The following is a 22,431-nucleotide window of genomic DNA, read 5'->3' on the forward strand; positions in this document are numbered from 1 at the left end:
AATCTCTATAAATTATTTTTGAAATATCCTTGGGAATCTGGAGAGGTCCCAGTGACGGGAAGCTGCCAAACGTCGCCCCAGTTTCCAAGAAGAGCAGCAAAGAAGGCCCTGGGAATTACAGGCCTGTCAGTCTCATGGCAGTGCCTGGTAAAGTTAGGGAGATTGCTCTGGGAGTGTGTGAAAAACACCTGAGGGACAAACTTAATTTCCTTTTTATGCCAAGGTCAGCCTTCTGGTTGACCAAGGGGTTCCTGTCAATGTGATCTTTTCAGAATTCCGTAGAGATTCAGGCATGGTTTCTGAACATATACATCCAGCAGCGGGCCTTGGTAGCTCAAATGGCCAAGAGTATGTAGTGGGTTTATGTGGCTTAGGGGTGGCTTCCGTGAAAAGAATCCAGAAGTTGCCCCATGTTAGATAAGGAGTTCACCTCTGACCAGAAACAAGCCTCTACGATTGTGCCTCTGTGAGAGCATAGTTAAGAACAAGGGAAAAAAAAGACTGCTGCTGAACAGCAGCTGGGAGGGAAAGGAGTGAGAAACAGCTCTGCAAGGTCAGTGCAGAAGGAAGGGTAGGAGGTGACCATCCTAATCAAGACCAATACTTTCTCTGATCCTCCTTTTGCTCTTAACATATTTTAATAGACCATTTTAATGCCCCTCACAGTACTGTCCTGGTTCAACGCAAATTGAGCTTTGAATTTTCTGCCTCCAAAGGCAAACAGCATCTCTGTAGCCCTCTCATGTTGCTCAACCTCCAGTGCACATAAACGTCCCTTAGCCACCTAAGCTTTAGAAGAAGATCCTGCCCCTCTGGAGCAACTCTTTGCTGTGCCTGCTTGGCTTGAGCAGGGAGCGGGGCTGGCTCTTTGCCTTCAGCACCCTGGGCGAAGGGTGGCAGATCCGGGCTTGGCACCCAACTCCACCCCATTACTTCAGCCTCCAATCCCACTCAGCTCTGCTCTGCCATCTCTCCACATTGTTCCATTGCTCACAGTTTCATTCCTCTCTAGACAGGTGAAGATGAACGAGCTCAGACACTGGCTTTCCCTGGAGGTCTGGAGAGGTTCCTGCTGGGGACAAGCCCCTCATCCTGCCTGAAGGTGGTGGACTGGGCACCCAGCTACGATGGGATGGTGGTGCCAGCCCTGCAGAGCTCCTCAGACACTTGTCCCCATTGCCCCAGGGGCAGAGCTGCTCCCTGAGGGTTATTGCAGTCAGGAACTGGGCAAAGGTTGGGAGTGTTGGGTGCTTCCTTCAGTGTTCCAGAGTGTTGGGTGCTGTGAGGGACGTCTATCTTGGTGGGGTTCTCTTGCAAAAGAACCCCTGGGGGGCCGCCTGCCCCCTGGGGGACCTCTCTCTCAGATGGGGCTCCCCTGGGGCTGTGGCTGTCCCAGCCTCACCGGCCATGCCAGGGGCCTCCTGACTTCCCTCGTCACTCTGCTCCTCCTCCGCCTGGGCTCAGGTAGGATCCTGCAGGGATGCTGGGGGCTCTCCCCCCTGGGCCTGGCAGACGTGCTGCTGTGGGGCAAGGGTGTGGCCGTGGGGCAGTGGGGACCCGAGCCCACAGCTCGGCCCCTGCTGGGTTTCACTTTCCCTTTGGTTCTTTCACACAATATGGGCGCTGCCTTGACTGCCCTTTCTGGCTCTTCTTCACATGCCCAAATGCTGCAGAGAGGGCTCCCACTCCCAGCACACCTCCTTCTCCTGCACGCCCTCCCTCTCCCTCTCCTGTTTCCCAGGTGGTTTCCCATGGCACACGGGGGACGCAGCATGCACCAACTCACACACAGCTTGCCCTTTGTCACTCACTGCCCTGATAGCAAAATCTCACTGCCTCTCTGTTCCCTTCTCCATTGCCCAGCCCAGCTCAGATTGGAGGGACCAGACCACCCTGTCACTGGCACCGTGGGGCAGGATGTCGTGCTGCCCTGCCACTTGTCCCCTCAACGCGATGCTCGCAGCTTGGAGGTCAGGTGGATCCGGGACCATATCTCTGAGACAGTGCACCACTACCGCAATGGACAGGACCTGTACAGGGAGCAAATGGAGGCATATGCCGGGAGGACAGAGTTGTCCAGAGATGGTCTCTCTGCTGGAAGCCTGGACTTACGTATCACAGGACTGAGACCCTCTGATGATGGCCGGTACGTCTGCACTGTGGAAGATGCTGATGCTTATAACGAAGCAGTTGTGGATCTGGAGGTGTCAGGTTAGTGGCTGGGGTGATGCTGACAGGGGGTGGTAGAGTTGTCCTTGGGTTAGTGTGTCCCACCCAGGCTCCTTTCCCATCCTCATGGCCATCTACAAAGCCTTTCAAACTGTTGAGTCTGTTGGGGCTTCTTCTCCTCACTCTGTGAGTAATTGTCCAGCAACGAGCACACCTGTGCCCCTGCAGGCTTTTTATTGAGAGGGAACTACACAGATGAGATGGTTTTATTCAGTTTCAATGGCCTCTGTGAACTCCATCCCAATGATGTTCTGAGGGTACTGGGCAGAGGCTTCTGAGCAGAACATTCAGCTCTGTCAACAAGGGGACCAAACACAGAGCCTAGAGCAGAGAAGAGACCTCTAAGCATCTGGACCTCTGCTTGCTTTTGATTTTTCTGCTGTGGGAGACCTGAGACGTTTTCTGAAAGTCTGGGTGCTTCTTGAAACAGCAAGGCTTGTTGCAGAGACACTGCCTGGAGGTGATGAATCTTGATCTTGATCAACTTGATCTTGATCATCTTGATCTTGATCTTGATCACCTGGGTTTTATGGGTGATTTGGGGCCACTGGCATTGTGCAGCCCTTCTCTCTGCTTCAACCACTACCTGCGGTATTTTGTTGCTGAGGGCTGCTTTGTGAAGCGCCTGGTCCCTGAGCCCCTGTGGCAGTGGTTGTGGAGGGCTGTGTCTAGCATGGGAGCAGATGGGGTCTTTGCCTTGGAACACAATCCCTCCCCAAGTCAAGTCCCAGCCACGCGCTCTTCCCCCAGCCACAGGTGCTGACCCTCACCTCTCCCTGGGGGGCTACGAGGCTGGAGGCGTCCGGGTGCTGTGTCGATCGGCCGGCTGGTACCCGCTGCCGCAGCTGCTGTGGAGGGATGCTCGCGGGCAGCACCTGCCCTCGGTCTCCCAGACACATTCCCAGGACCAGGAGGGGCTCTTTGAAATCGAAGGCGCCGTCACCGTGACCGGGAGCGTGGAGGGGTCCTTGTCCTGCGTGGTCAGGAGCAGCCGCCTGCAGCAGGAACGGGAATCATCCCTGCACATCGCAGGTACAAATGGCACAGCCAGGGTGAGGTGTTCCTGGCCCCTGCACTTGTCCTGAGCTGCGAGAAGTCTGGGTCTTGCTTTTCCACCTGCGGGCATGAAAATGCAGCCCTTGTCCTGGTGCCTTTTCTCAGCTCCCTTCTTCCACAACGCCCAGCCCTGGATGGTGGCTCTGGCTCTGGTCCTCGTGCTTTTGGCTGTGTCCATTGGCCTGGGTGTTTATCTCTTTCGAAAGCAAGGTAAGCTGGCAGCACAGGGATGGAGCGGAGGGAGGTGTTCTGCAGGGACCCCCCTGGGTGTGGAGCGGGGCTGAGCCCTGGCCCAGGGATGTGCGTAGGAGGAGGAAGGGAATGTTCTCCTGGGGATGCCAAAGGCCTTAGGATCATCTTGGGCCTCTGCCTGGGGCAACGAAGGCAGGGGAGAAGGCAAGGGTGGGAGGCCAGGGAGCATGGCTGCAGCCCCTCTTCAGATGTCTTGTCCCTCCCAATCTGGGAATGAGGTGGTCCGTGCCCACTCATGAGAGGAAAGAAATTTGGGGTCTAGTTGTGGAAGCAGCAATGGGATAAGAAGCTCCTCACTTTGACCATGCATTGCTTTTTCTTTCCTTTTCCAGTAAAAAAAGATACAAAGCTGGGTAAGTCTAGTTCCCCAAAAAGAAGGCATTTTGTGTCTTCCCGTGGGCATACTGCACTCTGACCATACATTGCTTTTCTCTCTTTTTTTTTTTTTCTTCCAGTGGAACAAGCTGCAGAGATAGGTGAGTGTCCATTCCTGAACTGAAAGAATTTGCTGTATAGACATGGGATGAAAGGTTTTCCCCTCTTACCATGCATTCCTCATGATTTTCTTTTCCAGAGGAAAAAGCTGCAAGACTGGGTGAGTCCATCTTCTCCTCACCCCAGACGGAAGGAATATGAGGTCTTTGCCCTGTCGGAGTCACTTGCTGAGAAGCTGACTCCTCTCATCAACGCATTGCTTTTCTGTTTCATTTGTAGAGGAACAAGCTACAGAGCTGGGTGAGTGTGCCTGAGCTTGGGCCCCAGGACAACATCAAGGTGATGTGCAGGGGAGGGTGGGCAGCTGGGACAGAGCAGCACACGGCTGGCCGCTCACCCTGCCCACACCCACTGGGTACCAGCCATGGGCTGTGACCAGCTCTCCCCTCTACTTCCAGCATGGAGAAGATTTCTGATGTCTCATAATACAGGTAGGTGTGCATTGGGTTGCCCTCTGAGGTGCTTCTCCTGCCCTTGCTGGGGCATGTTCAGGAGCCAAGAGGTGCCCCATCTCCTGCCCCGTGGGGCAGCTCCTGGCCCCGAGCTGGGGAAAGCCTGCCCAGGGCTGAGCTGTGCCCCTGATGGCCTGTCTCCTTCTGTCCCTGCAGTGAAGCTGATCCTGGATCCAGATACGGCTCATCCCATGCTTGTCCTTTCGGAGGATCACAGGAGAGTGAGAAGGGAAACCGAACAGCAGCAGGTCCCTGACAGACCAGAGAGATTTGACTTTCGGTTGTGTGTGCTGGGCTGCGAGGAGTTCACAGAGGGGAGGCACTGCTGGTTGGTGGAGGTGGAGGGAGAGAGGCTGAAGTTTTCACGGTGGGCTGTGGGGGTAGCCAGGGCTTCTGTGGAGAGGAAGGGGTGGATTAACAGAAGCCCAAAAAAAGGCATATGGGCTGTTCAGTACTATGAGGGGCAGCTCATGTCTCTCACATCTCCTCGCACGCCCTTGTCCCTGTTCTCCATCCCCACGAGGATTTGGGTCTGTCTGGACTGTACCCAGGGGCAGGTGTCTTTTATCAACGCTGACAATGGGGTCGAGATCTTCACTTTCACAGCAGCCTCCTTCAGCGGGGAGAGAATCCGCCCCTGGTTCTGGGTGGAGACAGTGGGAATTCAGCTGTGCCTGAAGGACAGCGCCCCCCAGACCCTCTCCCCAGCCCTGGGGGGCTCCAGCACTTCTTCAGCCACTCCTGCATCACCTCTCCTTGATCCTGCAGGACCAGCACAAGAATGAGGGGCAGTGGGGCCAGGGGCTGCCCCGTGTTCCTCCCTGCTGCTGGAGCAGGGCTGTGGTACTGCAAGCAGGGGCCATGCCCCTTGCAGTCCCTGGACTCTGCCCTGCCCAGGGCTCCTGTGCTGGGGCACAAGCCCTGCTGGCACCCACGGCTCTCACCCTGCCTCTGAGCCCCAGCGGGCAGCACAGGGGCTGCAGCAGCTCTCCACGCTCCTCTCCCCTCTGCTTGTACTGCTTGCAGACCCCAGGGCAAGGGATGTGGTCACTGTGTGCTGCTGGCCAGTGCAGGCCACATTTGCCTCCTAGTTTGGGGTTGATCTTTGCTCTGTGCCTGGTGCTGAGCATGAGCAGCCTGTGGGGGCTCTTTGTTCCCTCCTCTGGAGCACATCTATGCAAGATGCAGCAGCAGCAGGACTGTGTCAAATAAATTTTTGCAGAGGAAGATGGAGTCTGGCAGTTGCATTTCCTGGGTGCTTTCTGTCCTGAGGCTTTGCTGCCTGGGAAGGCATCTTGAATCATAGAATCATAGAATCATAAAATATCCCAAGTTGGAAGGGATCCATTAGGATCATTGAGTCAGGCTCCTGGTACCACACAGGTCTACCCAAAAATTCATACCATGTGCCTAAGTGCACAGTACAAATGCCTCTTAAACTCTGACAAGCTTGGTGCAGAGACTGCTTCCCTGGGGAGCCTGTTCCAGTGTGCGACAACCGTCTCAGTTAAGAACCTCTTATGATGTCTAGCATAAACCTCCCCTGCCTCAGCTTGACACCATTCCCACGGGTCTTATCACTGGTGACTAAAGAGAAGAGATCGACGCCTGCCCCTTCAGTACCCCTCTTGAGGAAGCTGTAGACCGTGATGAGGTGTCCCCTTAGCCTCCTCTTCTCCACGCTGAACAGGCAAAATGACCTAGGCCGCTCCTCATACGTCTTCCCCTCTAGGCCCTTCACCATCTTTGTAGCCCTCCTCTGGACATTCTCCAGCAGTTTGAAGTCCTTTTTGTACCGTGGTGCCCATAACTGCACATAGTACTCAAGGTGAGGCTGCACCAGAGCAGAGCAGAGCAGGAGAATCACTACCCTTGACTGACTAGTGATGCTGTGCTTAATACACTCCAGGGTATGGTTGGCCCTCCTGGCTATCAGGGCACACTGCTGGCTCATGTTCAGCTTGCTGTCAGCCACAACCCCCAGATCCCTCTCTGTGGGGCTGCTCTCCAGCGTCTCATCGCCCAGTCTGTACGTATAGCCAGGGTTGCCCCGTCCCAGGTGCAGGACCTGGCACTTGTCTTTGTTAAACTTCATGCAGTTGGTGATAGCCCAGCTCTCCAATCTCTCCAGGTCTCTCTGCAAGGCCTTCCCACCCTCAACAGTGTCTACAACTCCTCCAAGTTTAGTATCATCAGCAAATTTGCTCAAAACACCTTCTAGTCCTACATCCAAATCATTTATAAGAATATTGAAGAGGACTGGCCCTCAGCCACAACCCCCAGCTCCCGTTCTGGGGGCTGCTCTCCAGCCTCTGGCCCCCCACACTGTCCATACAGCTGGGGCTGCCCCTGCCCAGGGACAGGGCCGGCACTTGCTCTTGTTAAACTTCCCACAGGAGGTGGCTGCCCAGCTCTTCCCTTTGGCCACATCCCTCTGCAAGGCCTCTCCACCTTCAACAGATCCAGCAGCTCCTCCCAGTTCAGTGTCAGCCACAAACTCACTCAGGCTTTCTTGCAGTCCCGCATCCAGGTCATTTATGGGACCACTGATGAGACCTGGCCCCAAAATGGAGCCCTGCAGAGCCCCACTCATGACTGGCCTCCTGCCTGATGATGCCCCTTTTACCAGAACCCTCAGAGCCTGACCCCTCAGCCAGTTTTTCACCCAGTGTATCATGCACTTCTCTGTCTCTATGCTGGATATTAGGTCCAGATGGATAGGGTCAGAAACCATGTAGAAATCTTTACTGGAATCCAAAAAGATCACCTATGCTGTCTCCCCTGGTTGAACTAAGAGGATGACCTTGTCCTAAAATGAAATGAATTTACCTGAACAGGACTTGCCTCTCACGAACCCATGTATGCTGTGACCAGTTTAGTGCATTGTCTCTCAGGTGTTCTTCACATGTTCTCAGAGCCCAGCATAGGTGTTTGTGACAGAGGTGAAGAAGACATTAAAAGTCTGACCTTTGTCTGCGTCCCTATTTGTGAGGTGACCATCCTAATTAAGACCAACACTTTCTCTGATACTCATTTTGCTCTTAACATATTTTTAAAAGTCTGTTTTAATGCCCCTTACTGTACTTTCCTGGTTTAATGCAAATTGAGCTTTGAATTTTCTGCCTCCAAAGGCAAACAGCATCTCTGTAGTCCTCCCATATTGCCCAACCTTGCTTCCAGTGCACATAAACTTCCCTTAGCCACCTAAGCTTGAGAAGAAGATCCTGCCCCTCTGGAGCAACCCTTTGCTGCACCTGCTTGGCTTCAGCAGGGAGTGGAGCTGGCTCTTTGCCTTCAGCACCCTGGGCAAAGGGTGGCAGCTCCGGGATCAGCACCCAGCTGCACCCCATTACTTCAGCCTCCAATCCCACTCAGCTCTGCTCTGCCATCTCTCCATATTGTTCCATTGCACACAGTTTCATTCCTCTCTAGGCAGGTAGAGATGAACGAGCTCAGACACTGGCTTTCCCTGGAGGTCTGGAGAGGTTCCTGCTGGGCACAAGCCCCTCATCCTGGCTGAAGGCGGTGCCAGCCCTGCAGAGCTCCTCAGACACTTGTCCCCATTGCCCCAAGGGCAGAGCTGCTCCCTGAGGGTTATTGCAGCCAGGAACTGGGCAAAGGTTGGGAGTGTTGGGTGCTTCCTTCAGTGTTCCAGAGTGTTGGGTGCTGTGAGGGACGTCTATCTTGGTGGGTCTCTCTTGCAAAAGAACCCCTGGAGGGCCGCCTGCCCCCTGGGGGACCTCTCTCTCAGATGGGGCTCCCCTGGGGCTGTGGCTGTCCCAGCCTCACCGGCCATGCCAGGGGCCTCCTGACTTCCCTCGTCACTCTGCTCCTCCTCCAGCTGGGCTCAGGTAGGATCCTGCAGGGCTGCTGGGGGCTCTCCCCCCTGGGCCTGGCAGACGTGTTGCTATGGGGCAAGGGTGTGGCGGTGGGGCAGTGGGGACCCGAGCCCACAGCTCGGCCCCTGCTGGGTTTCATTTTCTCTTTGGTTCTTTCACACAATATGGGTGCTGCCTTGCCTGCTCTTTCTCTGTCTCCTTCACTCGCCTGAATGCTGCAGAGAGGGCTCCCACTCCCAGCACACCTCCTTCTCCTGCACGTCCTCCCTCTCCCTCTCCTGTTTCCCGGGTGGTTTCCCATGGCACACGGGGGACGCAGCACGCACCAACTCACGCATAGCTCGCCCTTTGTCACTCACTGACCCTAAATTTAAGATGGCAACATCTCACCGCCTTTCTGTGCCCTTCTCCATTGCTCAGCCCAGCTCAGAGTGGAGGGACCAGGCCAGCCTGTCACTGCCACCGTGGGGCAGGATGTCGTGCTGCCCTGCCACTTGTCCCCTCAACATGATGCTCACAGCTTGGAGGTCAGGTGGATTCGACGCACGATATCTGAGACAGTGCACCACTACCGCAATGGAGAGGACCTGTATGGGGAGCAGATGTGGGCATATTCTGGGAGGACAGAGCTGGCCAGAGATGGTCTCTCTGATGGAAGGTTGGACTTGCGTATCTTTGGGTTGAGACCCTCTGATGATGGCCAGTATGTCTGCACTGTGAAAGATGCTGATGATTATGGAGAAACTATTGTGGATCTGGATGTGACAGGTTAGTGGCTGAGTTGATGCATACACTTGTCCCTGGGATTGTGTGCCCTACCTAGGCCTCTGTCCCATCCTCATAGTAATCAATGAAACCTGTCAGAGAGTTTAGCAAGATGGTGCTTCACCTCCTCAGTATGTGAGCACTTGACCAGCAAGGTATACACCCATTCTGTGGCAGGTTGGTTTTGGGACAGATTTGCAAGGCTGAGTTGTTTTTGATCATTTTCTGTGCTCCAATGAACTGTGTCCAATAATGTTCTGAGGGCACTTGGCATGGGCTGCTGAGCACCTCCTTAGGCTGTGCCAGTATTGGGACCACAGACAACATCTGAAGCCAGGAAAAGACCTCTTAGCAGCTGGACCTCTCTTTGCTTTTGCTTTTTCTCCTGGCGGAGAACTGAGACATTGTCTGGAAGTCTCGGGGCCTCTTTGAAAAGCACAGCTTGATGCAGAGATGCTGCCTGGAGGTGCTGAAGCCATGCACCTGAGTTTTCTGGGTGATTTGGGTCCAATGGCATTGCGCAGCCCTGCTCGCTGGTTCTAGCACCAGCCACGGTGCTTTGCAGGTGAAGGTTGGTTTGTGAAGCGCCTGGTCCCAGAGCCCCTGTGACAATGGCTGGGTAGGGCTGTCTGGCATGGGAGCAGATGGGGTCATTGCGTTCAAATGAATCTCTCCCCAAGTCAAGCCCCAGTCACGCGCTCTTCCCCCAGCCACAGGCGCTGACCCCCACCTCTCCCTGGGGGGCTATGAGGCCGGAGGTGTCCGGGTGCTGTGTCGATCGGCCGGCTGGTACCCGCTGCCGCAGCTGCTGTGGAGGGATGCTCGCGGGCAGCACCTGCCCTTGGTCTCCCAGACACATTCCCAGGACCAGGAGGGGCTCTTTGAAATCGAAGGCACCGTCATCGTGACCGGGAACGCGGAGGGGCCCTTGTCCTGCGTGGTCAGGAACAGCCGCATCCAGCAGGAGTGGAAATTTTCCCTGCACATTGCAGGTACAAATGGCACAGCCAGGAGGAGGTGTTCCTGGCCCCAGCACTTGTCCTGAGCTGCGAGAAGTCTGGGTGTTGTGTTTCTAATCCCAGGCATGTAAATACAGCCCCTTTCCTGGTGCCTTTTCTCAGCTCCCTTCTTCCACAACGCCCAGCCCTGGAAGGTGGCTCTGGTCCTCGACCTCGTGCTTTTGGCTGTGTCCATTGGCCTGGGTGTTTATCTCTATCGAAAGCAAGGTAAGCTGGCAGCGCAGGGATGGAGCACAGGGAGGTGTTCTGCAGGGACCCGCATGGGTGTGGAGCGGGGCTGAGCCCTGGCCCAGGGAGGTGCGTAGGAGGAGGAAGGGAATGTTCTCCTGGGGATGCCAAAGGCCTTAGCATCGTCTTGGGCCTCTGCCTTGGGCAACGAAGGCAGGGGAGAAGGCAAGGGGCCTTGGGTGGGAGGCCAGGGAGCATGGCTGCAGCGTGGGGCTGGTGGCAAGGCGCAGCCCCCCTGCACATGTTCCCACCCAGCAACCAAGCTGCTCTGCTCACCACCTCTTCCTCCGCCTTTGCTTTTCAGCGGCACAGAGCCGAGAGCTGGGTGAGTCCTTGCAGTCCCTGCCCCCAGCCCCTGGGGAAGTGGTGTCCCTGCGGGAGGGCCTGGTCTGGGTGGGCTCTGGGGGCTTGTGTGCTGGTGGCTCGGGGGTGCTGGAGGAGCAGCTGGAGCATGGGGTGGGAGTGGGGAGTGCTGGGGCTGGGGCTGCCCTGGGCACGGGACACGGCCGGGATGGCTGAAAGGAATGGGGAACAAGGTGGGAAAGGGGAGCGAGCTGTGGGGCTGCCCCACTCTGCACTGATGCTTCTTGGACAGGGACGTCCTCCACCCATCCCCATTCACTTCCCCTTGTGTTTTGGTGGCACCGTGCAGAGAGCTGCACAAGTGTCTGTCCTTACTGCTCCACATGCATGAGCCTTGCTCAAAGCTCGGTCTTGCCGACTGTTAGGCAGCACCACCCTTCCTCCCCCACCCTCCCCACAGTTTGGGAACAAAGAGGTCTGTGTCCACTCAACAAAACAAAGAAATCTGGTGTCTTCTCATGGAATAACCTATAGGATGAGAAGGTGTCCTCTCTGATCATGCATTATTTTGTTTTCCATTTCCAGTGAAAAAAGATGCAAAACTGGGTGAGTGTCTCTTTCTTAAGCCCAATGATCTTGTGTCTTCCCATGGGTGTAGCAAAGGCATAAGACGTTCTCCTATCTAATATTGCTTTACTCTTCTCTTCCTTTTCCAGCGGAACAGGCTAGGCAGCTTGGTGAGTCTCCATCTCTTATCCAAATCTATTCAGGTGCTAAACATGAAATGAGCTTGACCCTCTGATCATGCTTTTCTTCTTTTGCTTTTCCAGAGGAAAAATGTGAAAGGCTGGGTAAGTCTCCCTCCACAACCTGGAGAAAATTGGTTTTGCACTTCTTAGCAACCCTGGAATGAGAAACTGTCCCCTCTCATAATGCGTTGCTTTTCTCTTTCTCTTCCAGATCAACAAGCTACAGAGCTGGGTGAGTGTCCCTGTACTTGGGCCCTAAGGCCACAAAAGGGCAACATGTACTGAAGGGTGGGCAGCTGGGAAAGAGCAGACCGGGTCTGGCCCCTCACCCTACCCACACCCACTGGACACTGGCCATGGGCAGTGACCAGCTCTTCCCTCTCCTTCCAGCATGGAGAAGGTTTCTGCTGCCAGAAAATAGAGGTAGGTGTGCACTGAGTTGTCCGCTGAGGTGCTTCTCCTGCCCTTGCTGGGGCATGTTCAGGAGCCAAGAGGTGCCCCATCTCCTGCCCCGTGGGGCAGCTCCTGGCCCTGAGCTGGGGAAAGCCTGCCCAGGGCTGAGCTCTGCCCCTGATGGCCTGGCTCCTTCTGTCCCTGCAGTGAAGGTGACCCTGAATCCACACACAGCTCATCCTGAGCTCATCCTGTCAGAGGACCACAGGAGTGTGAGATGGCAAATGATACGGCAGAAGGTGCCTGACACACCGGAGAGATTTGACTTTTGGTGCTGCGTGCTGGGCCATGAGGAGTTCAGAGAGGGGAGGCACTGGTGGGAAGTGAAGGTGGAGGGGGAGCTGGAAATGTATTCTTGCTGGGCTGTTGGGGTGGCCAAGGAATCTGTGGAGAGGAAGGGGAAGATTAACATGGACCCAGAAGAAGGGATCTGGGCATTGCTTTACCAGCAAGGTCATCTCACGCCTCTCAGATCTACTCGCACCCCCTTACCCCTATCCCCTGTCCCCACGAGGATCTGGGTCTGTCTGGACTGTACCCAGCAGCAGGTGTCTTTTATCAATGCTGACAATGGGTTCGAGATCTTCACTTTCACAGCAGCCTCCTTCAATGGGGAGAGCATCCGCCCCTGGTTCTGGCTAGAGACACTGGGAATTCAGCTGTGTCTGAGGGACAGCACCCACGAGAACCCGTCCCCAGCCCTGGGGGGCTCCTGCCCTTCTCCAGCCACTCCTGCATCACCTCTCCTTGATCCTGCAGGAACAACACAGGAATGAGGGTTACTGGGACTACAGACATTCCTGTGCTCCTTCCTCTGGCTGGAGGAGGGCTGTGGTACTGCAAGCAGGGGCCATGCCCCTTGCAAACCCTGGGCTCTGCCCTGCACATGGCTCCTATGCTGGGGCACAAGCCCTGCTGGCACCCACAGGTCTTACCCTGCCTCTGAGCCCCAGTGGGCAGTACAGGGGCTGCAGCAGCTCTCCACGCTCCTCTCCCCTCTGCTTGCACTGCTTGCAGACCCCAGGGCAAGGGATGTGGTCACCGTGTGCTGCCGGCCATTGCAGGCCACCTTTTCCTCCTAGGTTGGGGTTGATCCTTGCTCTGTGCCTGGTGCTGAGCATGAGCAGCCTGAGGGGGCTCTTTATTCCCTCCTGTGGGGCACATCAAGGCGCAGCAGCAGCAGGACTGTGTAAAATAAAGTTTTGTACAGGAAGATGGAGTCTGGCAGTGGTATTTGCTGGGTGCTTTCTTTCATGAGGCTTTGCCTGGGAAGGTGTCTTGCAGCAGACCGTCTCCTTGGTGTTGGTCCTGGGAGTCAGAGCCAGGAGGAACTGAAGCTCTAGCTAGCCCTGGTTCCCCAGCAGGAACCTGGGTGCACTTGTGCAACCTGGGTCATTGCCCTGCCCTGGGGGCACCCAAAGAGCTTCCATCCTCCCATCATACAGGCTCTGCAGAAGCTGTGGCCACAGGGGGCATCACCGGCTCTTCAAGTCCTCCAAGCAGAGGCAGCAGGTGGCCTCAGCCTTCAGCCAAAATCACAGAATCACTTATGAGCCCCAGTTTGAAAGGACCCTTCAGGACCATCATGTTCCACACAGAACCACCCAAAAACTAGACCCTGCATCTAAGAGCCTTCTCCAAAAGTTCCTTGAGCTGCATCAGGCTCAGGGCTGTGCCCATATCCCTCCAGAGCCTGTTCCCATGCCCCACTAGCCTCTTGGGGAAGAATCTTTTCCAAACAGACAGACAGCCTTCTCTGTGGCAGCTCCATGGCTACAGCCTCCTTTAAGGTACCTGTAGAGAGTGATAAGGTTGCCCCTGAGCCTCCTCTTCTCCAGGCTGAACAAACCCAGCTCCCTCAGCCGCTCTTCATAGGACTTGTTCTCCAGACTCCTCTCCAGCTTGGTCGCCCTTCTCTGGACTCGCTCGAGCACCTCCATGTCTTTCTTGTAGTGAGGGGCACAAAACTGAACACAGTACTCGAGGTGCGGCCTCACCAGAGCCGAGTACAGGGGGACAATCACTTCCCTAGCCCTGCTGCTCACACTGCTTCTTATGCAAGCCAGGATGCTGTTGGCCTTCTTGGCCACCTGAGCACACTGCTGGCTCATATTCAGCCGACTGTCCACCATCACTCCCAGGTCCTTCTCTGCCTGGCAGCTCTCCAACCACTCATCTCCCAGCCTGTAGCTCTGCTTGGGGTTATTGCGCCCCAGGTGCAGGACCCAGCACTTGGCCTTGTTGAACTTCATGCAGTTGACCTCAGCCCATCGGTGCAGCCTATCCAGATCCTCCTGCAGAGCCTTTCTGCCCCCGAGCAGATCGACACACGCACCTAGCTTGGTGTCATCTGCAAACTTACTGAGGGTGCACTCGATCCCCTCATCCAGATCATCAATAAAGATATTAAAGAGGACTCGCCCTAGTACCGAGCCCTGGGGGACGCCACTAGTGACCGCCCTCCAACTGGATTTGACTCCATTCACCACAACTCTTTGGGCCCGACTACTCAGCCAGTTTTTAACCCAATGAAGAGTAGGCCAGTCCAAGCCATGAGCAGCCAGTTTCTTGAGGAGAATGTTGTGGGGAACAGGGTCAAAGGCCTTGCTGAAGTCAAGGTAGACCACATCCACAGCCTTTCCCTCATCCACGCAGTGCATCACTTCGTTATAGAAGGAAATCAGGTTCATCAAGCAGGACCTGCGTTTCATAAACCCATGCTGACTGGGCCTGATCACTTGGTTGCACTGTAAATACTGCATGATGACATGCAAGATAATATGCTCCATGAGCTTCCCTGGCGCTAAGTTCAAACTAACAGGCCTATAGGTCCCCAGGTCTACCCTCCAGCCATTCCTGTAGATGGGCATCATGTTTGCTACCCACCAAATTCAATATGAATCGTCCCCCATAAGGATAAGGGCAGTGTTTCCAGAGGCATCACATAGTTCCTTAAAGAACAGTTCATCCATGTCATAATCCTGGCTGCATGCAGAAACTGTCCATTCTGTCCTTGGAAGCCATTTCCACACCAAAGACTCCACGCTGCTGCAGAAGAGCTTTGCTTGCCAGAGGGCAAATGGTCTGCCCATTTCTGCCTCCACTGGGATGGACAGAGCCGGGAGTGGGGCTGGCTCTTTGTCCCCACCACCCTGGGAAAAGGGTGGCACTGAGATGCTCGGCAGCCAGCTGTGCCTCTTTCCCTGCAGCCTCCGATGTCGCTCTGCCCTGCAGCATCTTGCACCCATCCCCCAAGGGTCAGGGCTCCACCCAGAGGGTTACTGCAGGCAAGAGCTGAGCAGAAGTTGGTGAAGTCACGTGTAGCCTTCTAGTTCCTGCAGCTGTGGTGGGTGCTGTGAGGGACGACTATTCTGGTGAGACTGCCTTGGAGAAGAACACCTGAGGCTGCCTTCTGTGTCCCCCAGCCCATGATAAGTGCAGGCTCTGCACCCTGCCCAAGGCGCTGCTGGCCGTGGCTCCCTGTGCCCAGGCCTGCAGCCCCTCAGTACCTTACTCTTCTACCCCCAGATCCTGCTCCCGCTGCAGCACAGATGGGGCTCCCCTGGGGCTGCGGCCGCCCCAGCCTCACCAGCCATGCCAGCGGCTTCCTGACTACCCTCGTCACTCTGCTCCTCCTCCAGCTGGGCTCAGGTAGGATCCTGCAGGGATGCTGGGGGCTCTCCCCCCTCTGCATACAGATGTGCTGCCATAGGGCAGGGGAGCGGCTTCAGGGTAGGGGGACCAGAGCCCACAGCTCGGTCCCTGCTGGGTTTCACTTTCCCTTTGTTTCTTTCACACAATATGGGCGCTGCCTTGACTGCCATTTTTGGCTCTTCTTCTCCTGCCCAAAAGCTGCAGAGAGGGCTCCCACTCCCAGCACCCCTCCTTCTCCTGCACGTCCTTCCTCTCCCTCTCCTGTTTCCCTGGTGGTTTCCCATGGGACATGGGGGACACAGCACGCACCAACTCACACACCAACTCATGCCCTTTGTCACTCACTGCCCCTAAATTTACGATGGCAAAATCTCACCGCCTCTCTGTGCCCTTCTCCATTTCCCAGCCCAGCTCAGAGTGGAGGGACCAGGACACCCTGTCACTGCCACCGTGGGGCAGGATGTCGTGCTGCCCTGCCACTTGTCCCCTCAACGCGATGCTCACAGCTTGGAGGTCAGGTGGATTCGGCGCACGATATCTGAGACAGTGCACCACTACCGCAATGGAGAGGACCTGTATGGGGAGCAGATGGGGGCATATTCTGGGAGGACAGAGTTGTCCAGAGATGGTCTCTCTGCTGGAAGCCTGGACTTGCGAATCACAGGGCTGAGACCCTCTGATGATGGCCAGTATTTCTGCACTGTGAAAAATACTGATGCTTACGATGAAGCAATTGTGGAGCTAGAGTTGTCAGGTTAGTGTCTGGTGTGAGGCATTCAAGGGATGGTGCAGGTGTCCCTGAGTTTCTGTGTTCCACCCAGGACCCGGTCCCATCCTCATGGCCATCTACGAGGCCTTGCAAACAGTACAGTGTGATGGGGCTTCTCTTCTGCTTGTGAGCACTTTTCCAGCAAGGAGTACAACTGTGCCCTTGCAGGCTTTTTATTGAGAAAGAGCTGCATGAATGCAATGATTTAATTCAGTCTCAGGGGCCTTCTTTGAACTCCATCCCCATGCTGTTGTGTGGGCAGTGGGCACAGGTTGCTGAGCAGGTCCTTCAGCTGTGCCAACAATAGGTGTGGTTTAGGGGTGAGAATGTCTACATGGAGTGCCCGGTCCCTGAGCCCCTGGGGCCGTGGTTGTCCTGGGCTGTGTCTGGCTTGGGAGCAGATGGGGTCATTGCCTTGAAATGAATCCCTCCCCAAGTCAAGCCCCAGACACACGCTCTTCCCTCAGCCACAGGCGCTGACCCCCACCTCTCCCTGGGGGGCTACGAGGCCGGAGGCGTCCGGGTGCTGTGTCGATCGGCCGGCTGGTACCCGCTGCCGCAGCTGCTGTGGAGGGATGCTCGCGGGCAGCACCTGCCCTCGGTCTCCCAGACACATTCCCAGGACCAGGAGGGGCTCTTTGAAATCGAAGGTGCCATCATCGTGGCCGGGAGCGTGGAGGGGCCCTTGTCCTGCGTGGTCAGGAGCAGCCGCCTCCAGCAGGAGCGGGAATCATCCCTGCACATCGCAGGTACAAATGGCACAGCCAGGGTGAGGTGTTCCTGACCCCTGAATTTTCCTGACCCAGAAGTCATCTGGGTCTTGCTTTTCTAATCCCAGGCATGTAAACACAGCCCTTTTCCTGCTGTCTTTTCTCAGCTCCTTTTTTCCTCAACGCTCAGCCCTTTATAGTGGCTCTGGCTCTGGTCCTTGTGCTTTTGGCTGTGTCCATTGGCCTCGGTGTTTATCTCTTTCGAAAGCAAGGTAAGCTGGCAGCGCAGGGATGCAGCGGAGGGAGGTGTTCTGCAGGGACCCCCCTGAGTCTGGAGCGGGGCTGAGCCCTGGCCCAGGGAGGTGTGTAGGAGGAGGGAGGGAATGTTCTCCTGGGGATGCCAAAGGCCTTAGGATCGTCGTGGGCCTCTGCCTTGGGCAACGAAGGCAGGGGAGAAGGCAAGGGGCCTTGGGTGGGAGGCCAGGGAGCATGGCTGCAGCGTGGGGCTGGTGGCAAGGCGCAGCCCCCCTGCACATGTTCCCACCCAGCAACCAAGCTGCTCTGCTGACCCACGTGGTCCTCTGCCTTTGCAAATGCCAGTTATGCTACTTGGCAAGCTTGCTCATTGGTGGCTGTACTAGTAGTGTTCACGCGACTATCATGCTCTTATTCTGCTCGTTGATTCGTTGTCATGCGGACTGCTCATACTGGTTGTTTTCTCAACTCCTCAATTGTTACTTCTTCTTCGACCTTGTCCTACTTGCCTTGTACCTTATCTTGCATTTTTCTACTAGCTACTTTATTTCTGTGTCTAGCAGATTCCACAGGCTTCCAAACTGAGTTCCCATGACTCCAGTCCCTCCCAATCTGGGAGTAAGTTGGCCTGTGCCCATTGCACACTGTATAGATTTTGGTGTCTTCCCACTGGAGCCACCATGAGATGAGAAGCTGTAACCTCTGATCACCATTGCTTTTACTTCCATTTTCCATTGGAAAAAACAAACAAACAAAAAAAAAGATGCAGAGCAGAGTAAGTCTCCTTTTATATATCCAAAGATCTGGTGTCTTCCCTTGGGAGCAGCCATTAGCTGTGCAGCTCTCCCTTCTCATCATGCATTGTTCTTGCTTTCCTTTTCCATCGCAACAAGCTGAACAGCTTGGTGAGTCTCCATCTCTTATTCAAATGCATTCAGGTCTAGCCATGAAATGGGCTTTCTCCCCTGATCATGCATTGCTTTTGCTTTTCTTTTAGAGAGGAAAAAGTGGAAATGCTGGGTTAGTGTTCTTCTCCAGCCTTAAGAAATTTGACCTTACCCTTATTAGTAGCCCTGGTATGCGTAGCTGTCCCCTCTCATCATGTGTTGCTTTTCTCTTTCTCTTGCAGCTACACAAGCTACAGAGCTGGGTGAGTGTCCCTCCTGAAACTTAAAATATAAAATAAAATTAAATTAAATTAAAATTAAAAAGTCTGTATTAAGGAAAAAGGTGAAAAGAGAAGTTTTCTCTTTTCATCATGAGTTGCTTTTACTCTTGTTTTGCAGAGAAAAAAGATGCAGAGCTGGGTGAGTCTCTCTACAACAAAAAAAAAAAAAGGCAGTTTGGAGTCCAGTTGAGCTGGGGACTCTCATCATGTCTTGCTTTTCTTTTCCTTTTTCTAGAGAAACAAGCTGCAGAGCTGGGTGAGTATCCCTCCCCAAACTGAAAAAAAAAATGGAGGTCCAGCCATGGGATCAGAGGCTGTCCCCTCTCATCATGCCCTTTTTTTTCACTTTTCTAGTGGAACAAGCTGCAGATCTGGGTGAGTGTCACTGCACTTGGACCCCAGGGAACACCAAGGCAATGCGCAGGGGAGGGTGGGCAGCTGGGACAGAGCAGCCCAGGGCTGGCCCCTCACCCTACCCATACTCACTGGGTACCAGCCATGGGCTGTGACCAGCTCTCCCCTCTCCTTCCAGCAAGGAGAAAGTTTCTGCTGTCTCATAATAGAGGTAGGTGTGCACTGGGTTGCCCTCTGTAGTGCTCCTCTTGCCCTTGCTGGGGCATGTTCAGGAGCCAAGAGGTGCCCCATCTCCTGCCCCGTGGGGCAGGTCCTGGCCCCGAGCTGGGGAAAGCCTGCCCAGGGCTGAGCTCTGCCCCTGATGGCCTGGCTCCTTCTGTCCCTGCAGTGAAGGTGACCCTGGATCCACTCACGGCTCATCCCCGGCTTGTCGTGTCTCTGGACAACAGCAGTGTGAGATGGGAAACTGAACGGCAGCAGGTGCCTGACACACCGCAGAGATTTGAGTCTTGGTGCTGCGTGCTGGGCCGTGAGGAGTTCAGAGAGGGGAGGCACTGCTGGTTGGTGGAGGTGGAGGGAGAGCAGCAAAAATATGCTTGGTGGGCTGTGGGGGTGGCCAGAGCATCTGTGGAGAAGAAGAAAGGGATCAAAATTTGCCCCCAAGAGGGAATTTGGGCTGTTCAGTATGATGAAGGAGATTTCACGTCTCTTACATCTCCTCGCACCCCCTTGTCTGTGTACCACAACACCACGAGGATCTGGGTCTTTCTGGATTTTACCCAGAGGCAGGTGTCTTTTATCAACGCTGACAATGGGTTCGAGATCTTCACTTTCACAGCAGCCTCCTTCAATGGGGACAGCATCCGCCCCTGGTTTTTGCTGGAGACAGAGGGAACTCAGCTGTGCCTGAAGGACAGCACCCCCAGACCCTGTCCCCAGCCCTGAGGGGCTCCTGTGATTCTCCAGCCACTCCTGCATCACCTCTCCTTGGTCCTGCAGGAGCAGCACAGGAATGAGGGGCAGTGGGGCCAGGGGCTGCTCCGTGTGTTCCTCCCTGCTGCTGGAGGAGAGCTGGGATGCTGCCAGCAAGGACAAGGCCCCTTGCAGCCCCTGGGCTCTGCCCTACCCAGGACTCCTGGACTGGGGCACAAGCCCTGCTGGCACCCATGGGTCTCACCCTGCCTCTGAGCCCAGCAAGCAGCACAGGGGCTGCAGCAGCTCTCCACACTTTTCTCTCCTCTTCTTGTACTGCTTGTAGACCCCAGGGCAAGGGATGTGGTCACTGTGTGCTGCTGGCCATTGCAGGCCACCTTTGCCTCCTAGGTTGGGGTTGATCCTTGCTCTGTGCCTGGTGCTGAGCATGAGCAGCCTGTGGGGGCTCTTTGTTCCGTCCTCTGGAGCACATCTATGCAAGATGCAGCAACTTGGGCCCCTCGCTACAAGAAGGACATCGAGGTGCTTGAGTGGGTCCAGAGAAGGGCGACGAAGCTGGTGAGGGGCCTGGAGAACAAGTCCTACGAGGAGCGGCTGAAGGAGCTGGGCTTGTTCAGCCTGGAGAAGAGGAGGCTCAGGGGCGACCTCATCGCTCTGTATAAGTACATTAAAGGAGGCTGTAGTGAGGCGGGGGTTGGCCTGTTCTCCCACGTGCCTGGTGACAGGACGAGGGGGAATGGGCTAAAGTTGCACCAGGGGAGTTTTAGGTTAGATGTTAGGAAGAATTTCTTTACCGAAAGGGTTGTTAGGCACTGGAACGGGCTGCCCAGGGAGGTGGTGGAGTCACCATCCCTGGAAGTCTTTAAAAGACGTTTAGATGTAGAGCTTAGGGATATGGTTTAGTGGGGACTGTTAGTGTTAGGTTAGAGGTTGGACTCGATGATCTTGAGGTCTCTTCCAACCTAGAGTTTCTGTGATTCTGTGAACAGGACTGTGTCAAATAAAGTTTTGTACAGGAAGATGGAGTCTGGCAGTGGCATTTGCTGGGTGCTTTCCGTCCTGAGGCTTTGCTGCCTGGGATGGTGTCTTGCAGCAGACCGTCTCCTTGGTGTTGGTCCTGAGAGTCAGAGCCAGGGAAAGGTGGAGAAAACACAGTGCCAAGGGCTCAACAGTTGAGATAAGGATGGGGAGCTCAGTCAAAAATTATCGTGACAGGCAAAACAGACTCAGAGTAGAGAGATAATAAAATTTATGGCGTATTACCAACAGCCTAGAGAAGTGAGAAAAAAAAGGAAAGGCACCCAAAACACCTTCCCCATATCTACCTTCTTTCACCTTCTCCCCCCTGAGGGGCACAGGGGAATGAGGGCTGCATTCAGTCCCTGATGGTTTTTCTCCAGCGCTCCTTCTTGGTCACTCTCTGCCCCTGCTCCATGTGGGGTCACTCCCACAGGATGCCATCCTTCCCAAACTGATCCTGCAATGGGCTGCCCACAGGGAGCATCTCTTCAAGAACTGCTGTGGTAAGGACCCTGTCCGTACCACAGGGTCCATCCATCAGGAGCAAGCTGCTCCAGCACGGGTCCCCCACAGGCAGCAGCTCCCCCCAGACCCTCTGCCCCTACCTGGGCTCCTCTCCATACACTGCAGCTTCAGCCTGGAATCTGCTCCAGCAGGGGTTCTCCACAGGCTGCAGCCTCCTTCAGGGCAGATCCACCTGCTCCACCGTGGTCTCCTCCATGGGCTGCAGCATGGAACCCTGCTCCACCATGGGCCTCATGACAGGCTGCAGGGGACTTCTGCTCCGGTGCCTGGAGCACCTCCTGCCCACCTTCTTCACTGATCTTGGTGTCTGCAGGGCTCTTTCTCATTCCTTTCTCAATCTGCTGTTGAGCAGAAGTGTTTTGTGTTTTTTTTTCCTTTTTCTTTTTTTTTATTTTTATTTTTTTCCCTTTTTAAAATATGCTTTCACAGGAGCACAAACAACATTGTTTATTGACTTGGCTCTGGCCTGTGGTGGGGCCCTTATCTAACATGGGGCAGCTTCAAGACTCTTCTCGCAGAAGCCACCCCTATGGACCCCAATACCAAAACCATGCCACATAAACACAGTACACCTAGACATTGCCCTGCTCTGGGGGCACCTGAAGAGCTTCCAACTTCGCATCACACAGGATCTGCAGAGCCTGTGCCCACAGGGGGTATCACCAGCTCCTGGATTTCCTCCAGGAAGAAGGTCTGACCCTCCCCGGTGGCAGCTCCATGCCGTTCCCTCGAGCCCTGTCGCTGTCCCCAGAGAGCAGAGCCCCTCCGCTCCCCTCATCAGGAAGCTGTGGACAGCCACGAGGCCTCCCCTGCGTCTCCTCTGCTCTGGGCTCAACAAGACAAGCACCTTCAGCTGCTCCTCACACGCCTTGCCCTGCAGAGCCTTCGCCGTCCTCGTAGCCCTCCCTTGGAGGCTCTCGCACAGTTTCACGCCCTTCGTCTGCTGCGGTGCCCACAGCTGCACGCAGTGCTCGAGGCGAGGCTGCAGCAGGCTGAGCAGAGCGGGACGATCCCTTACCTCGGCTGGCCAGCAGTGCCGTGCCTGAAGCACTCCAGGGCACGCTTGGCCCTTTGGGCTGCCAGGGCCCGCAGCTGGCTCACATCCAACTATCCATCAGCCACAACCCCCAGCTCCCGTTCTGGGGGCTGCTCTCCAGCCTCTCGCCCCCCACGCTGTCCGTACAGCCGGGGCTGCCCCTGCCC

General features: G+C 55.4%; 3 protein-coding genes across 5 annotated transcripts; all 3 read left to right on the forward strand.

The window, feature by feature from the left end:
• The first annotated feature begins 1,227 nt into the window (after positions 1 to 1,227).
• Positions 1,228 to 5,713, forward strand: LOC101800843 (butyrophilin subfamily 3 member A3). The gene is made up of 10 exons (XM_027470444.3): positions 1,228 to 1,464; positions 1,864 to 2,211; positions 2,980 to 3,261; positions 3,391 to 3,495; positions 3,870 to 3,890; positions 3,993 to 4,013; positions 4,112 to 4,132; positions 4,252 to 4,272; positions 4,431 to 4,463; positions 4,641 to 5,713. The coding sequence occupies exons 1-10, from the start codon at positions 1,365 to 1,367 to the stop codon at positions 5,267 to 5,269; spliced, it is 1,581 nt and encodes a 526-aa protein (XP_027326245.3). The 5' UTR covers positions 1,228 to 1,364; the 3' UTR covers positions 5,270 to 5,713.
• Positions 5,714 to 8,070: 2,357 nt separating this feature from the next.
• LOC119718671 (butyrophilin subfamily 1 member A1-like) lies at positions 8,071 to 13,053 on the forward strand. The gene is made up of 11 exons (XM_072024731.1): positions 8,071 to 8,335; positions 8,744 to 9,091; positions 9,799 to 10,114; positions 10,311 to 10,314; positions 10,456 to 10,660; positions 11,224 to 11,244; positions 11,355 to 11,375; positions 11,469 to 11,489; positions 11,599 to 11,619; positions 11,778 to 11,810; positions 11,988 to 13,053. The coding sequence occupies exons 1-11, from the start codon at positions 8,236 to 8,238 to the stop codon at positions 12,614 to 12,616; spliced, it is 1,719 nt and encodes a 572-aa protein (XP_071880832.1). The 5' UTR covers positions 8,071 to 8,235; the 3' UTR covers positions 12,617 to 13,053.
• A 1,814-nt stretch (positions 13,054 to 14,867) lies between these two features.
• Positions 14,868 to 20,688, forward strand: LOC119713033 (butyrophilin subfamily 1 member A1-like). Of its 3 annotated transcripts, none has more exons than XM_038187808.2 (10): positions 14,868 to 15,491; positions 15,901 to 16,248; positions 16,731 to 17,012; positions 17,141 to 17,245; positions 18,358 to 18,378; positions 18,515 to 18,535; positions 18,632 to 18,652; positions 18,751 to 18,771; positions 18,929 to 18,961; positions 19,139 to 20,688. In XM_038187808.2, exons 1-10 carry the CDS (start codon positions 15,269 to 15,271, stop codon positions 19,693 to 19,695), a joined length of 1,632 nt encoding a protein of 543 aa, XP_038043736.1. In that variant the 5' UTR covers positions 14,868 to 15,268; the 3' UTR covers positions 19,696 to 20,688. The 3 variants fall into 3 exon arrangements, with proteins under 3 accessions (XP_038043736.1, XP_071880935.1, XP_071880934.1); XM_072024834.1 differs by having other exon boundaries at positions 14,868 to 15,214; positions 15,369 to 15,491; positions 18,515 to 18,652; XM_072024833.1 differs by having other exon boundaries at positions 18,515 to 18,652.
• Positions 20,689 to 22,431: the final 1,743 nt, after the last annotated feature.

This window comes from Anas platyrhynchos, chromosome 17 (assembly GCF_047663525.1).
Source record: "Anas platyrhynchos isolate ZD024472 breed Pekin duck chromosome 17, IASCAAS_PekinDuck_T2T, whole genome shotgun sequence".
NCBI classification, from domain to species: domain Eukaryota; kingdom Metazoa; phylum Chordata; class Aves; order Anseriformes; family Anatidae; genus Anas; species Anas platyrhynchos.